Raw genomic sequence first — 18,641 nt, 5'->3', positions numbered from 1 at the left:
ATGGCAGTCACCTGCTGTTAACAGCCAATTAGACCTACCGATTCTTACGGTTTCCAATCCCTCCCCAAACCAGCAACCAGTAAAACAGGATTTTGTCAAAATAGTCATTCTGCGTTTGGATTGGGACACCAATTAGTATGGTGGTAGAAGTATAGGGTTGAGCTGCCATCCTTGGTAGAATGGTTAGCACAGCATGGTGCCAGAGGTCTCTGGTTCAAATTCTGGCCTGGGTGTGTGTGGTTTTTGCGAGTGTCCTTTTATCAATTTCATCATATCATCACTCATCCTCGTACTTAGCCAAAAGCAGCAGAAGAGCGAAGTAAAATAAACTATATCATTCAATCAAATGAAACCAGACTGGCTTAGTAGCTCAGTTGGTAGAGGATGATAGTAAACTAGTATATAATAGATCGTGCTACAATGTTGATTTCTTTATGTATATTTTCCTGAAAAAAAAAATGGTGTTTTGAGATTTTCAAAAATAAAATTTTGAAATGGCAGTAACGCAATTTACTTCAAATTGTTCTTTTTCACATATATTAAAACCTATCAAAAGAGCTTTAAACTGACCCTGCAATGAGTTAATTACCACCAGAAATTAGATTTTTGATTATATGAATCCAGATCTGTCGACTCTTGTGGTTGTCTTGTTCAGATTATCTCTCAATAAATGACGTACGTTCAAAATCCCATTGTAATGCAGTTCCATGTGCTTTTTGAACTCTTGTTACAGCCAAGGAATCCAATGGCAAGAATGAGACTTGTATAGGGTGATTTATTATTTATGGCACTTTAGTTGTCAGTAAAACTACTGACTTACTACACCGGTATTGACTAGGGGTAGCTTCATGAATTTAAATCTGATATCCAAGGTGCTGGAATCAAGGATTTGTTAGCTAGTTATTTACTGTGGGATTCATTACCCGAGATATAGATCCACACGCACCATTTGTGGTGTATTTTGAAAGAATAACGAATGAAGAAGTGTCTGTGGGAGATTTCAGACCAAAGCGACACCTGTCACATGGAAACGAGCCAATCAACAGCAATGTTTCATGCCATAGTGGCATGACAGGCTGCACAAGCCTATGTGTCGTTTGTCATTTCAGTCTGAAAGATCCCTCAATATCAGCACAAGTTGGAATGCAGAGCGGTGCGATGGCAAGATGTGGTAAGGATGTTGACGCAGAGAGAAGTGAATGATAGGAGATAGTCGTAGATTTAAGAAAGGTGTGATTACGTTCTAAATGGACAAGAACTCTAAGGGAGAATTCACACTGAAGCGACAGATGGCACGTGTCACTTGAGGATTTCGCCAATCGAATCCAGATGTGCATGGTCTGTAATGTCGCTGCGGTGCGAAACATTGCTGTTGATTGGCTCTTTCCCAAGCAACATGTGTTACATGTCGCTTTGGTGTAAATTCTCTCTAAAACTTTAAGATGCGATAGCTGCTACAACCTGATGGAATGTGTACAGTGTATGTGAAATGATTAAGTAGTTGAGGTTTTTTTATGTGCTTTGAAAATCAACGAAGCAATGATCTTAAAATGACTTTGGTTTGGAAATAGCACTGTGCAAATTTGTTCCTTTACAGACAGGAATTCCTATCAAATTTTGCCAGCACATACGTCCCTGCATCAATCTTGACTCAGAGGCAACTAATGGGTTCCATTTACTCAATCTTGGGTATCACGATGTGTACAATAGGGCAGTTCTTAGTATGACAGCTGCACAAATCGTCATAAGCACAATGGGATTTGTAGGTCTATGCCAAGAGTTACTTCCTGCGATTCCTGCAACGGTGCTGCCATCGTAAGAAACGAAGGTGATGCGTTGCTCTGTTCCTGGATACAGCGGTGACATCTTTGTGACATACCCAGCAACTATTTCTGCATCACCAGCCTCTGAAATAAGCAAGAACGTGATTGTGAATTAAAATTTGTGGGTTCTTGAACACATGTGGTCATTTTGCATCCTTCAAAAGTATATGAGAAATCCCCTTACCTTATATATATACAGGGTGGCTCAAAAAGTCACTTAACACCCTCGGTACAAGGCCACTGCAGCGCGCAACATGGAAATGGTGATGACCAATCGTTATCAGGCCAAGGGGGAACCACATTGACGCTACCTGCGCGGTCGGTGGCCATCTTGATGTCCGCCATCTTGAATTCAACTTAAGAATTTTAAATGCGAAGGGGGTGATATGATATATCAAATCAGGCTAGAATTTCACGAGAAATGCAATGGTGAAGGTTTTTTTGATGTATCTTTAACCAGTAAAAAGTTATGACTGAATTCTTGTGCCAATTTGCTCCTTTTCGAGGTGTTAGAAAAATGCCTTAAAATTTGTTTAGTGCATCGGTAATGCATTGAGATCAAAGTGATGTCTATGTCTAGGGAGAGAAATTTGCATGCCATTGCACACGATTTTAATCGGATACATCCACGAAGAGCTGTGCATTATGAATGGTTGTCGCGAACAATTTACAGTGTGACGCTTCCATTGAATTAAAAGTCCTTCACAGTGACAAGGCTAATGTTTATGTTCATAAGGAAGTTCACAAACAGAATATGCGACCCTTGTCATGTGATAACTAACTTTGGACAGAAACTGCTTCACAACGTTCCCATAGTGTTCTGGTGTTCCTCCCTATTGGAAAAAACTCTGTAAAAAGTACCTTCTTCCTTAAGCAAGGATGAAAAAAAACTGTTTATTTAACAAATCCAAGTAACCCTAAACATTTAAGGTTCCTTTGATGGAAAATTGACTAACCAATCGTGTTCGACACAGCACGCACCATTAACTTACCAGCACTAACCATTCAGCTTTGATCTGTCGAAAATGGGTTATCAGATAAAAAGCATCGGATATTCTGTTTATGAACTTCCTTATGAACATAAACATTAGCCTTGTCACTGTGAAGGTCTTTTAATTCAATGGAAGCGTCACACTGTAAATTGTTCGCTACAACCATTCATAATGCGCAGTTCTTCATGGATGTATCCGATTAAAATCGTGTGTAATGGCATGCGAACTTCTCTCCCTAGACATCACTTTGATCTCGATGCATTACCGATGCGCTAAACAAATTTTAAGGCATTTTTCTAACACCTCGAAAAGGAGCAAATTGGCACAAGAATTCAGTCATAACTTTTTACTGGTTAAAGATACGTCGAAAAAACCTTCACCATTGTATTTCTCATGAAATTCTAGCCTGATGTGATATATCATATCACCCCCTTTCCATTTAAAATTCTGAAGTTGAATTCAAGATGGCCACCGACCGTGCGGGTGGCGTCAATGTGTTTCCGCCTTGGCCTGGCAACGATTGGTCATCACCATTTCCACGTTGCGCGCTGCAGTGGCCTTGTACCGAGGGTGTTAAGTGACTTTTTGAGCCACCCTGTATACTGCTGGACAAAAAAACCCGGACACCTTAATATTTGACATCTGAATTGCAATTACTTATGAATTACGCTCTCAGTTAAGTATTGAACAATATTTATTTCACTTTCGCTGGCATTTTAAAGTATATATCATAGAATAATTATATCAGCTTTAACATGCACAATCATTTCTGCAACATTTAGTTCGCCTTCGAATCAGAATTTATGCATTATCACAAAAAATGCAAGTGTCCGGTTTTTCTTGTCCAGCATTGTATATACGAGGCGCATCCAGAAAGTAAGTTTCCCTATTTTTTTTAAAAAAAACAACAACACAGTTTCAGGAAACCATTTATTGGCAACAGGTACAGCAAAGGTTCAGCTATTTTTCAACATAGCAACCACCAGAATTGAGACACTTGTCGTATCATGGTATCAACTTTTGGATCCCACTGTCGTAGAACTCTGCCACCTGTGAATGGAACCAGCGTGTGACAGACGTCTTTTCGTCGTTGCCAAAACGCTCACCAGAGGACAGGAATTTCTTGAGGTGCAAGAAAACATGAAAATCGCTGGGAGCCAGATCAGGACTGTAAGGTGGATGATCAAACACCCAGCCAAATTCCGTCAAAACAGATGCTGTGCGCCGAGCCGTATGTGGACGAGCATTGTCATGGAGGAGCACAACACCTGCAGTAAGCATGCCACGCCTCTTGTTTTGAATGGCACGTCGCAATTTCCTTAGTGTTTCACAGTAATGGTCAGCTTTCACCGTTTCACCTCTGGGGAGGAAGTCAATGAGCAAAATGCCCTTCCTGTCCCAAAACACGGTGCACATCACTTTCTGTACCGACAGCGTCTGTTTGAATTTCTTCTTGACCGGAGATCCACTATGCCGCCAATGCATTGACTGCTGCTTGGTTTCCGGGGTGAAGTGCGAAATCCACGTCTCATCGCCCGTGACGATCCTGTCGAAGAAATCATCGCCGTCATCATGGTACCGTTGCAGGAATGTCAGTGCTGCTCCTGAACGTTTCATTTTGTGTTCGGGTGTCAGGTTTTTCGGCACCCACCTGGCACACAATTTTTTGAACAGCAGGCGCTGCGTGACAATCTCATGCAACACGGATCGCGATATCTGCGGAAAAAGGCTACTCAACTCCGTAATCGTGAAGCGACGGTTCTTTACGATGCGCTGCCGCACCAGTTCAAACAGATCATCAGTGATGAGCGACGGACGCTCACTTCGCTCTTCATCATGGACACTTTGACGACCTTCCCAAAACTGCCGACACCAGCGACGCACCATCTGCTTACTCATAATGTTCGGCCCATAGACCTCACAGAGCAGATGATGAATGTCAATTGGCGCAATGCTTTGTGCATTCAGGAACTTTATCACCGACCGAACCTCGCATGCGGCGGAAGAAGGAATACGAGCTTCCACTTCGGACCACTGCTGCCTCGCTACTGGCGCCGGGCGGGATCTGTCCGCCTGGCATATGATTGATACGTCTTAGCTCTGCTGCGCATGCGCAATTTACACGGCTCATTATGTTTACTTTCACGGGAAAAAATAGGGAAACTTACTTTCTGGATGCGCCTCGTATATATATATATATATAAAGGTGTAAAACGATCCTTGAGAAAGTTTAAAAACATTAAAATTTTCCTCAGAGACAGTGTAAAAGGCTAAAAACATTACTTAAAAGACTGTCGTCATCTCCCAAAACACTGTCATCATCTCCCAATATGGATGACAAGGAGTTGGGGAGATGAAAAGTTTGACTGAGGATATTAAAATCAGTACATTCAATAATTATCAGTGGCAGCCGATGAAGGGGGGGGGGCTGCAGCACTGCAGCTCCCAAACAAATTAAATATTTATACTTCCGCTATCTTAATGCATCCCATTGCGCTCTGTGGAGCTTTGAAATTCACTTCGCGCGTGACAAGCAGCAAACTTGTACATGAAGCCGCTTCCTCCTAAGGGACTGCCAGTACATCTCCATGTTAACTCGACCGTAAGCACTGCTTCCACTTCCCTCCCTGCTAGGCCATTGTCAATGCTAAAAAGCGGTCTGCATTCAACGCAGCCCAATGTATGGTGGCGCTGGCAAGTGGTAGAAATAGAAAGCTCTCAGACTATGAACAGATGGCGGACACTGCGCAAAAACATGCAATTACCGAGAGAAACAGTGGCTGGCCATGTAACGCGTCCGTTTCGCTTGTCAGTAAGTATGTGATTGTTTAAGTTTTTGAATCGATTCAAAGAGTTATTTGTTTTCTAGCAGTAAGTTATATAATCTGGTGTTCTGAAAGGTAAATCGTACAAGTAAAAATGAATAATTGAATGAAAGACCGTTGCATGGAGTTCATCTTCAAATAGTTAAGGTAAGTTTTTTTAGTTGTTTTTTTTTATGAATGCAGCCCTCTTAACAATAAGTAGCATGAGCCGCCACTGATAAGGATGTACCGAACACTCAAAACCATATTACATACACGGCACAGTAGATGGTTCAATGCTTGCAGCGATGGCTGTCCAATGCGAAGCAGACTTAAAATGATCTCGATGGGAGGGATTTTACGAGGAACACCATGCACCAATTGTGGGCTTGTTGGCACGAAGCTCATTCCCTGTTATCCAACTCTTCCTGCCATGTCTGAAAAAAAAAAAAAAAAAAAAAAAAATCTACAGGTCCCTGGCTAGCAGAAGGTGGACCAGGTCATCACCATCTGCATCGACAGACTTGGCACCGGCATCAGTTGCTCATTCCCCCTGATGCCCACGTGATTAGAAACCAAGCAGAAGCAAACTTCAACACTGGCAGATAAGGATACAGGCCATCGAAGCAGGCCCATAGCCAGAATTCTATATCAGGATTGGGGGGGCTCATCCCTCATCAGCATGGCGTCGCCAGAAATATTTGTACAGTGGGGGGGGGAGGCCACTGACAAAACTGATTAGTAGAAATAATAATGACAATAATAATTATTACCACAGTTATATTACCCTGCGGGTGGGGCGGGGGCAACTGTGAAATTTTAAAGGGAACCCCCATTTTGTATTGTAGAATCGGAAAGAGGACTTTATTCCGAGTGCAACGAGCTATCAACCATCCTCCTAGCTCAATTAGGAACGGAGATATGGCGATTTTAAATTTTCGAAGGAAAGAAAAAAGTGAAAATTCCATAAAACCCCCCCAAAAATTCAAAGAGTAGGGTACACTCTATTGAAAGGTCTTGGCGTGCAGATTCCGAATGTGCAATCGCTTTCACTCTAGCTCAATTAGGGTCAGAGCGTCCCTTTGTTAATTTTCTGGGTTTTATGAAATTTTCACTTTTTTAATTTTATTTATTTATTTTGCGAAAATTTAAAATCACCATATCTCTGTTCCTAATTGAGCTAGGAGGATGGCTGATAGCTCGTTGGACTCGGAATGAAGTTCTCTTTCCGATTCTACAATACAAAATGGGGGGTTCCATTTAAAATTTCACAGTTGCCCCCGCCCTACCCCAGGGGTTGGGGGTGGGGAATCAAGTGTGATATCATTGAATAGCTTTCTTTCACTTATTAAACACGTATTTTTTCGTTTTCCGATTCGATGTGTATTTCTCACGATATGTGACCGTTCCGGGACTTTTGGACCACCCGGTATATTGATCTCCTCAATGTTAACTTGTCTATAACTGGATTTTATTGTGATACCATGTCAGTGGCATATCGCAGTTTTCTATACGGCCCACCCCACCAAGTAAAAATAATGGGACCCCTTAGTGAAATAAGTTATGTATATACGCATTAATGATGCAGACTTACAATAGTCTACTTGCCTATAGCCTGACAAGTGAAGTCCCGATATGCGCAGATCGCTGCGGAGCACTTCCTATTACGTCATCCTCCCCACCACTCTTCTACTCACTGGTCTGGCGTTGAGAGTACCAGTGGTGCCAACTCAGCAAAATTAAGCTAAAACAAATATGACAAACAATTTTCACTGTTTAGCGTGACGGTGCATATCAGTGGTTCATTTAATTTTATCCGGCCTTTGAAAATGCGTGCGGTGCGCCGATCGTAAACTGTAGTATTATGCACGAGCGTTAAGGTTTATAACGAAGAGAAACTACAGGGCGAATGACTTCATTTTGTGAATGCGACATCGAGCAGTGGCCAGGTTTTTTTTTTAACTAGTGGGGTGGTGGTTCGTTTGTTTATCGTACAACAATCACTACGATAACGCAGTCTGATAACACGCTTGCCTGTGTTCTTTTCTAAAGCATTGAAATGTTCATGCTCTTTACTCTTGGCTGCAAGATTCTTACTTTAAAAGAGATGGACTTATGGACGAGCGTGTAGATGAACTGAATTAGACGTGAAACCGATTCAGACACGGACAGACTCTGATGAGTGGGAGAGTGAAACTGAAGAAGGAGAAGTGGAAAACATTTAGAAGGTGAGCTCAGTTCTATCGTTTAGATATTTTTCATTTTTCTATCGTTTTATTTCATACATTTCTTATGCTGGTAAGAAATATCCCTAATATAATGTAGAGATATGGAGACTATTAAACCGAGAAAACCTCGTCATGTTAATATTCACACTTGTTTATCTCCTGAACTTGTCCGACCAGCGAGTGATCCCAAGAATGCGCTAACTTGTAACTTCCGTTAAACAAGGAACTGGAAGGCAAACGCGTGGATCTAAACAAGATCCATCGTGTTCGAAAGGTTTAACAACCTTTCGACGCCTGAGATTATAAAAGCAAGCTCCTACCCGGAGCTCGCTCTCTATTAGAACTTGACACTCATCGACGCTACATGGATAATTAGTCTAATTACTTTACAACACATTACACTGCTGAACTACTACGACATCACACACACCTACCAGGTATGAACAAGCGTGAATAACCTTTACACCAACTTTCCATATCTCTACCCTCCTAACGGAGCAGGTTCAGCCAACAGATATTATTAAGCTCTACCTAAATGTTTAAATGAACTTCCCTGTGACCTCAGATCCCAGGTAAAACGGGATTACAACATGGTGGAGGTGCTTTAGGCCCTTTTTGGCAATTAAGTACCCTCCTGTACGAATTGCTTTACATTAAATTATTCTCTCCCCCCTCCCTCCCACTTTGGGAGCATTTTAAAGTAAATTTTTAGTAATTCCAATTCATACTCCCACAGTACGCTTAAGATGCGTCAGACCCAGTGACAATTTTGTGTATTACCCTATGGAAAACAACCCCTCTTTTTCTTTTATGCCGAGCCCCCCTTTTTCAACAAAAATCTAGTTCTTCTGCATAACATGTATTCAAGCATCATTCACACAGGAATGAGAACACTTGCTTATACTTATTTGACCAGCGATATATTAATGACATAAATAACTGTATACCCATACTTTCATTTGTTCTTTGGTCAGCACGACGAACCTTCGTTTATGAATACGTCATAGATAGCGTTGCACGAACACCTAGATTCCTCCCTCGACCAAATCATAGAGTTAGCTACTGCAATCACGGCAAATCCAATAAATTCACGACCTTTATCCCCAATTCCCTCCCCTCCACTAACACGGTTAAGGTCTGCTAATAGAAATTACCCTCAATTTGTCCTTGGACTAGCAACACCCGACAGAAACCGACCCCAACCCTTAGCAAGTACCCCAGCTCCCGTTTCAACTCCCACCACTAACATGGCCACCCCAATCCCCACTGCATTATACCCGGCACCATTTAGCGGAAATGACCCAAAATACATTGACTCATTTTTCCTCAAGTTTCAAAATGTAGCACACGCCGCAGGATGGTCGGAAGCTAAGCGTAAAGAGATGTTACCTTTATTTTTGACGGACACCGCTTTAACTTATTTTCATGACATACAGAAACGACCCAATTTTGTAGACTTGACATACACCCATATCAAAGACGAGCTAAGTACGCTATTCAAGGGATCTTACCTATCAGCAGATCCCGTACAGATAATACTCCAAAGAAAGCAAATGATAACCGAACCCATTCACACCTACGTTATTGCTAAAAAGGCATTAGTCCAGCAATACTTCCCGAACGCCACTGAAGAACAAACTCTCTCTTACATCATCACAGGACTGCGAGCCAAATACATTGGCTGTTTAACCAACAAGCATTTCGCCAAAACAGAAGAATTAATTGCCCACCTACAGAATTTCGAACGCCAGCAGTCATTAATTAATTCACGTATGTTGGAGGAGAAATTGGAAATAGATCAGGCAATTGCACAGGCAAGCTTACCCCAGACATTCACCCCGTCACCACTTCACAGCTGTTCGCATGCACAGGTCTACTCCCCCCTCCCAAGTAATCCATTGAACCCGAGTCAGCAGTTTGTACCATACAACCAGTGTCCATCTCCTTTCCTCCCACCATCGACTCATCAAGTCCAAAGTCTACAATCACAGCCCGCTCCTGTAATTCCTTCCCAGACCTATCAAGCACCCAGTTTCTCAGCGTTACAATCTGGCATGTTTGCTGTACCGAGTTCTGATAGTGCCCACTGCGCGGCGCCACCAGCCGTAGCCACAGTGGAACACGCTCAAAATGCCGCCTCTGGTGATGAGATAAATAAACTTTCGTCACAAATGTCGAACTTAACTTTGCATTCAACCGAACAGATGAACGCAACTTTTCTTTTTAATCTTTGCTCAAATGTACTGGAATTTGCGAAAACTGCTAATCAAAACGCACATAACAGAGGTTTCAACAAGGGGAATAATAACTCCTCTTCCTACAGGAATAATAATAATCATAGAGCTAATCACAGAGGTAATTATAGGTCGAACTCTCGAGGCCAATTCAGAGGTAATAGTAACAAGAGGTTTCAACGTCGAGATCAGGGTAATCGCGACGAAGCAAATACATCAGCCTGTAAGTTCTGTGGTCGTTATAATCACGAGAGCGACAACTGCTTTTACAAGCCACAACGAGACAGTGGTTTAAACTAAAATCGTCTTCGGCTTGCAGGAACGAAATCGAAGATAATACCAGATTAGACAAAGTTCCTATCATTGAAAGAAATGGCCTATATTTTATTAATAGTAGCATACAAGGGACAGAAGTAGATTTATTTATTGACGTGGGTTCCCAAATATCAATTTATCCTTCCCATCTTCTTCCTACTGAAAGAAAAACATACAAGGTACAATCCACAATCCAAGGTGTGTCCGGATCGAAACTGAGTGTGTCTGAAATTGTAGTTCTTCCTATCATAATTGGAAAGCGTAAATATTCGCACCCGTTTAGAATAGTAGATTCAACTAACGTCCCTCCCCTTTTAGGAAATGACTTTTTACGAACGCAGAGGTGCGAAATTTCGTTAAAAGACAACACAATAACTCTTTATCATTTAGGACGTACTCCAAATTATAGTATTTTAAGATCAAAGTACAAGACTCACCAGCTGTCCCATGACATATTCACTCAAATTGAAAATGCAAATGTGTATGAGGGAAAAGCTACCCTTTCAAACACAGTTCAGTTAAGTCCACGATCCAAGACTTATATCAATTTGAACATTACCACTACGACACCTAATACCCATAAGCCTGTACTTTTTACACCATCTGCTTCCCTTATGAGCCAGCATCCAGTAGTCCTTCCCAATGCTGCAGTAAACCCGCAGTCACCTGTCATTCACATACACAACCCTACGGAAACCACAATCACTTTGGAAAGTGACACAATATTAGGCGAAATATCGACCTGTGAAATTTTAAGTGACGTTACTTCCGTTTGGGAACATAAAAGTGAAGATGTTGTATTTTCATACTCTTGTAATGAAAATAGTACAGTAAAGCAACAAATCAGTGAAAGTCAAAATAAATTTGACCCCTCCCTCCTCACAGTTAACCCTGATATTCCCCGAGAAGAAAGAGAAAAAATCCTAAAGCTCGCATACACGTATGCAGATATTTTTCTCTGGCCAGGGGATAAATTAACTAAAACCAATGTTTTGGAATATGACATCAAACTGACAGATGACACTCCAGTGTACGCCAAGACCTACCCTATTCCTTTTCATTACCGAGAACCCATAAAACAGGATGTTCAGAAATTACTAGACCAAGGTGTTATAGAACGCTGTGAAGGGAGTCCCTATCGACACCCAGTTCTATTAGTCAAGAAACCCAATGGGACTTACCGTTTTATCTCTGACCTCCGCGACCTAAACAGGATAATAGCTCCGATTTTCTTACAATCCCCAGACATAAAAACCATCATGACAGAGATGGCTGGAAAGAAATATTACTCAATTTTAGACATGTCCAGTGCATTCTTTCAGGTTTCATTAACAGAGCGTTCTAAGGACATTACCGCCTTTTCTATTAACAATCTTGGCAGTTTTAGATATGCTAGGGATTGAAAATATCCCCCGGTGTAATGAACCGCGTAAGCGAACTTGCCCTTAGTGGAATAGACAGTTCAGAACTTTCTGTTTACACTGATGACATTATTATTTACAGTTTAAATCTCCCACACATGATCAACAATCTGGACAGAGTGTTTCAAAAGTTAAGACAAGCATCCCTTAAATTATCACCCTCTAAGTGTAGGCTAGCTTTTACCGAAGTAAAAGTCCTCGGTAACTTGGTATCTCAAAAGGGAGTTAAGATTTCAGAACACATTCTTAAAGCTATTTTGGAATATCCCACCCCTACCACCAAACGCAAGCTTCGTTGTTTTCTAGGACTTGTAAATTTCATTCCACGATTTGTGCAAGGTTTTGCAGGACCAACAGAATGTTTATTCAACCTTCTTAAAAAGAATGTTAAGTTTCAATGGACTGATGAACACCAGAAAAGCTTCGAAACACTGAAAGAAATGATCACGTCCGCCCCTATCCTCCGCCCTTATGACCCTAAACGCCCCTCATATGTATACATTGATGCGAGCGGAATTGGCATTGGAGGAGCCTTGTTACAGCCTGATGAAGAAGGAAATTTACATCCATGTGCCTATTGTTCACGAGCCTTAACAGAAACAGAGAAAAGAGCTGACACATTTTCACTTGAAATTGCAGGTGCATATTATGTATTGAAAACTTTCAAAATTTTTCTTATGAATCAACATTTTGTGGTTCTCACAGACAACAAACACTTATCCTATCTTCGTTCAACTAAACACCATAGTTCTATTTTAGGAAGAAGAGCCCTTTATTTTCAGAATTTTGATTTCGAAATAAGGCATGTCAGCGCTAGTAAAAATGAACTTGCGGATGCACTCTCCCGTGCAAGTTTACCGCTTGACAAGACTAATCATGACAAGAAAGATGATGATGATGATGATTTGTTCTTTCATCAAGTATTTCATGCACAAGCAGCAGATTTTGATATTAGTTCAGAACAACGTAAAGACCCCTATTTCAGAGACATTATTGACGTATTAGAAAACAAAGATAAAGCTCGTGACCCTAAACTAGAAAAGCTTTCGTATTCTTATGTACTCAAAAATGGAGTCTTATACAGGACTAATAAAATCAAAACTGGTAATCGGGATAGACTGTATTCCCCATGCATTAAGAAATCAAGTTTTCGATCTTATTCATGCACACAAAATGAACGAAAGTCACCAAGGTGCTCAGAAGACATATAATTTAATGCTTATGCGTTACTTTTTCCCTAATATGAAGAAATTTGTGTACGATAAGGTTAGACATTGCATCCCTTGTCAGATTTCAAAGAAACCACAAGGTTCTAAACCGCATACGCTGCAAACATTTCAACCAGCCCAAATTCCTTTCCAACGAATTCATATTGACGTATGTGGTCCTTTAGTCTCTTCAAAAACGCACAAATACAAATATTTCCTATCGGTAGTTGATAGTTGTACAAGGTACGTAATTACAGCTCCTTTGGCTAATCATGATGCACAAAACATAGCAACAGCCCTAGTTGAGAAAGTCTTTTTAGTCCATGGCATCCCAGAGACGATCTACTGTATTTAGATCGTTCAACACCCAATTCAAGTTTACTCTTACGAGAGTTAGCCAATATTACAGGCGTACAACTAAAATATGTAGATACTTGTGCCCATTTCACGAATGGATTAGTTGAAAGTTCATTTAGTTACTTAAAGAAAGTTATGAGAGTCTTTGTGTTAGAAAAGAAGGCTTCGTGGTGTGACTATTTAGCTAGCGCAGTGTTCAGCCACAACGTTACAATCCATTCTGGATCCCTCCAGAGCCCGTATTTTACTTTATTTGGCTACAACCCAAGGATCTTAGCTGACGCAGTCCTTCCTTCGAACCCCGACAATGTTTCCCAGACGAACGCACAGAGACTTGAACTCCTGACCTCCATACGTAAGACCGCACATGACAACTTAAACAAGCGTTACGAACAGCAGAAAAAGTACGCAGACCGCACTTCTAGGCAAATACAGTACTCACCAGGACAACATGTATGGATTCTAGATGCCACTCCAACTCCAGGCGTGTCAAAAGCCTTTGCATCCTCTTATAAGTATAAAGGAACTATTCTTCGCAAAGTTAACGAGAATTCCTACGAAGTAACTTTCATCGACGGCAGGAGTAAACAAAAGACTGACACTATTACCATTTCTAGACTCAAAGCCCGCTACGACTAGTGCCATGAAAACCCCACTAACATTCATTAACACTCCACTCCGTTATCACCCTCTTTAGCCTCCTCGTTGCGTACATTAGTAGAGTAGGTGCACCGGTTCGGCAACCGAAAATGGGGCTCCGTGGGGCTCGCCTTAATGGATTTTTCTCGTAAGGCGAGCCCCATTTTCTTGCAGTGTTGCCAACTCCTCACTCGAAAAAATCACCGAGATTTTTTTGGGGTCTAACCTAACCTCAAGCAAGGAGCTGGCAACACTGCTTGAGGTCTGCCTTGCAGCGTTGCCAACATCTTACTCGAAAAAATCACCAAGGTTTTTATTTGGTCTAACCTAACCTAAAGCAAGGAGCTGGCAATACTGCTTGAGGTCTGCCTTGCAGCGTTGCCAACATCTTACTCGAAAAGTCACCAAGGTTTTTATTGGTCTAACCTAACCTAAAGCGAGGAGCTGACAACACTGCTTGAGGCCTTACAGTGCATAAAGCAATTTGCCAACCTACTGGTACTTTTGCCATAGCTTTTTACAAAAAAGAGAGAGAGAGAGGGAAAAGTTAAACAACCGACAATGCTGCCAACACCTACCTACAGCTTTTTTTACTTGGCAAGGGTTTAGCCAATTTAGCAAGGAGTGCCGGCAACAAATATATACTGCCGTAAAAGAGAGAGATGGATGGATGGCAACACAGTATGTGTGTGCGTGTGTGTATAATATGTAGCATTATTAACTAGAGTGTGTTGGCAACCCATCTGCAACTAAAAAAAAGATAGAGATACCAACATTGCTGTAAGATAAAGAAAGAGAGACCTATTGCGACTTTTGTAAACCTCTCTCGGGGGGAAAACACGATGTGCTATACACACGTGCGCGCTGGTGCCTCTTATTATTTTTCGTATTGTGAGGCAAACAAACAAATAAATAATTGTTGTTTTTTTAGGATGCCTGGCCCCTAACCTCGCCAGGGTGCGTGGTGCCCAACCCAAAAAGGTTCTAACGGCTGCGGTTGTAGATAACCGCACCTCTGTAGAGTTTCACGTGTTTTTTTTTTCCCCCAAACTTCCATGAAACCCTACAGAGGACCTCCGTAATGCATGCAACGTGTACTAACGACTCTAGTGTTATTTGATGTTGTAATATTTTGGATATAGAGTTTTATTGTGTGATAGATAAAAATAATTATGTTTATTATAATATTTTCTTGATGAAGATGGAGAATGTATGTGTGTGTTACAAATAAAGTTGCATGCTTATTTTTTAGTGTGTTTGTATGTGTATGTGTTTTTGATGTTCGACAGCATCTGAAACGATAAAAAAAGAATTTTATTGTTAATTTTCTCGTGTAAAAAACAACAAATCTTTTTTTTGTGCAAATTTTCTGATTTGTCTCTTGTGCTATAGTGCAAAAAAGATATTGTAACTGATAACTGATGAAATTAAAATTTGTAACTGATCTGAACTAGTGAAATTTTGTATTGTGCTATTGTAACTGATTGTGCTAGTACAAAAAATTTCTTATTTGTGCAAGAAAAGATGTTAAATATGTTAAAACTGCTCTGTGACCCTCTCGTTCTTCACGTCGTGGACGAAGGACTTCTCTGCGATCAGGATGACGCTGCACACGGTGTCCTCGGGCAAGGCTTCGTGGAACTCGCAGACGACCTTGATGTTGGTTCGATCGTTGACCACCACCTGCTTTCTCTTAGATGTGTTGATGACGAACATGGGTCTGCGGGTTTTGAATTCGCTGGGCGTGTAGTACATGTCCATGCTTCCCTCGGTCACACGTTTGAAAGAAGTGTAAGCTTCGTAAAGTTTGAGATAATCATCTTTGGTCATGTCGAGGTTGTAATTCTCGCGCGGGAAGACTTCGTTGCGTCCATTCTTCAGATAAACGTTCTTGATCTTGCAGTCGTCGAACTTGCTGGAATCTTTTTCCTGGTTGTTATCGCGACCGGTTTGAAAGAGCACCACAACGAAATCTGGCATGTCGAACTGTATGTTGTTGAACTGCGTCGTCACGTCGAATTCCATGTGACTTCCCGACGCCATCTTCTGCACGCACTGGTAACCGTGAAAGTGAATCGGTACCTGCGGACTCTTCAAGATCTCCGCTTTGTACTTGAGGGCGTAGTTTGTTTCGTATTCCACGATCGGCATTCTCAATTCCATGCTCCGGATGACGCACTTGGCTGCTTCGGGTAATGTGTTGGCTATCGGCGTACCGTCGGCGTTTAAGTTGGTGTATCGCATCAGTGCGTCGTTGTCGTTGGCCGCTCTTCGAAACGTGACGCGCAATCCCCCCTTCCACATGATCTCTTTGTAGTCGGAGAAGAATCCCGGTAGCAGACGCATGGGAAAGAGCACCGTGTGACTTCTAGTTGATATTTTGGTCCCCGCTTCGAATCCTCCCACCTGGTAGTATGCTGCATCTGTTTTGGATAATTTCAATGTTCCCACTGCCGTTGACGTGATGCCTGGATAGTCTATTCTGTCGATGACGGTGTTGTGTTTCCTCACCTCCACCTGCGAGAACAGGTGAGGCACGAAGTTGTCCACGAGTATCAAATTTGCATTGGGCGGAAACGCATCTCCGCTTTCCTTCTTCACCACGTCGAATTGAAGGTAGAGGTCCGCTCTGTGAGGATGAACGAACCCATCGCCTACGTCCACGTCGTATTCGATCTCCCTGTTCGCTTCGTTGAGATTGGCGAACGTGCGACGGTTGGGAGGGAAAGATTGCAATTCGTAAATTTCGATTTGCTCCATTTTTACTATGCATGTTATTTATTATACGTTGATCTCCACGATGGCCGTCGTAGTGGCACCTGCGAAATCCACCACGTCTCCTTTCTCGTTTGTCACCACCAACTCTATGTCGTCTATGCGGTTGCGGCATACTGGAAAATAGATCGGCGAAGAGGGTGTGTAGATGATCGGTTCCATGAATTCGGAACTGGGTTTGAACGTAGCTATGATTCCAGTCTGCTTGTGACTTCCCAGTAATCCGTCCGAGGATTTCGTGATCATGCCTTCTGCCACGTTACAGTGAACGTTCAGAGTTTCGATGGCCAGAAATTTAGGAATATTGACTGCCGTATGCTTGATGCCAGCTTCGAGTTTGGTGTTGTTCTCGAAACCTAAAAGTTCTCCCATGGTGCCCAGGTCCACGGTCTCCGTCGCCGACACGATTTCCACTCTGTGCGTGACCGAATTTTGAGAAAGGTACGTGCCTTTGGGTAACTGAGCTTGCAAAGTGGAAAGATTGTATTGGCCTGGCGTGACGACGATGTGTTCGCTTCCGACACTAATTTTGTTGTTGTGCTGCGTGACGTTAGGTATGAGGTACATGCTGTAGAATGCACGCAGAGCTACAGATTTAGGATAGACGATGTCGTCGTGCAGCGTGAGTTTCAAGATCGAAGATTCGCTCGTGAGATGGAACACGCCCATCGTGTTTAAGATTCCACAATGCTTTCTGAAAATGTTCCACCGACGGGTTATTTATTTTAGACATGTATGCGAGAACGGAAAGGCAAAGGTGGCCGCAGTTAACATCGGTGAAACCCTGGATGCGTTTGTCATTGTAGTAGAGGTTGGCAACACTGAGATACTTCACCAACCTGGCAGGTGGTGTGCCACCGAACGAATCGAAAACAAATGCATTGTTATCGTTAATTTTGAGGTAGCATATCCAATGTGTACCAGGATTTTTGTAACTGTCCAGGTTGACCACGCCATACTCTTTTTTCTTCACAGCAGAGGGTAGAGAATCGGACATGAAAACACCCCTGAAGTTTTTTATTCCCAACAGTTCGATTAGAGATTCAATATCGAAGTTGGACAGGGCTTCTTCTTTTTTTTTATATTTCTTCAAAGCATCGAGGTTGCTTTTTTGTTTTTTGGTTATACCTTTCCCCTTCTTCTCCATAGCCAGGTTGTGACGTTTCTGTTCTTCCAATTCTGCCTTGTTCTTCTTCGAGTCGATGACGGTTTTCGCGATGGCGGCGCTACCGCCGGCCAAACTTCCAACAGCCCCCAATGCTGCCAGGATGGCTGGGATGCTGAATATGAAACCTCCGATCTTTTGCTGTTTCCGCGAACGCTGCAAGCGTCTCAATTGAGGTGTGCTGAGAAGTAATTTCATTCCGTGTCCTTTCGTCAAGCAAGAACGTTTCTTCTCGCGTTGTTTCTTGGTGAGTAACCCATCGAGGGCACCTAGATTTTTCAGATTGGAGTATGGTATCTGGTACACGACACCTTTGGGCTTCATGTTGATGCTCTATATGTTATTTTCACGGTATGTTATTTATATATATGTTTTGAGATTTTTTTTGTTTTGTGTAATTTTTTTCGGTATGTTATTTATATATAAATGTTCTGAGATTTTTTTTTGTTCCGTGTAATTTTTTTTCAAGGATATACTCCGCGCAGAGCCGTTACACAAATTCTATTACATGCTTTGTTTTCTTACCAAGAAGTTCCTTTGTACCCTTGTACACGATTTGAGTTTTGTTCTCGATTAAAATAGCTAGCTTTTCGTCGGATAACATGTTAGCGTATCGATCTGGTAAAAATAGACTGTATTGCGCGTTGAGCAACAGACGCGCCTTGGGACCATACTGGGTA

The 18,641-nt window shown here is 42.0% G+C and overlaps 1 protein-coding gene across 1 annotated transcript in view; it reads right to left on the bottom strand.

Moving 5' to 3' along the window:
* Positions 1 to 451: 451 nt before the first annotated feature.
* Positions 452 to 18,641, bottom strand: part of LOC145997446 (snake venom 5'-nucleotidase-like) — an 88,446-nt gene continuing 70,256 nt past the window's right edge. The window contains exon 9 of the mRNA XM_083134505.1: positions 452 to 1,907. Coding sequence (XP_082990631.1) covers positions 1,693 to 1,907 — 215 coding nt within the window. The 3' untranslated portion in view covers positions 452 to 1,692. The remainder of the gene's footprint in view (positions 1,908 to 18,641) is intronic.

This window comes from Lepisma saccharinum, chromosome 13, assembly GCF_977018435.1.
Source record: "Lepisma saccharinum chromosome 13, izLepSacc3.1, whole genome shotgun sequence".
Lineage (NCBI taxonomy): Eukaryota > Metazoa > Arthropoda > Insecta > Zygentoma > Lepismatidae > Lepisma > Lepisma saccharinum.
The sequence above is the reverse complement of the archived record's forward strand: the minus strand, read 5'-3'. Positions and strand labels throughout refer to the sequence as shown.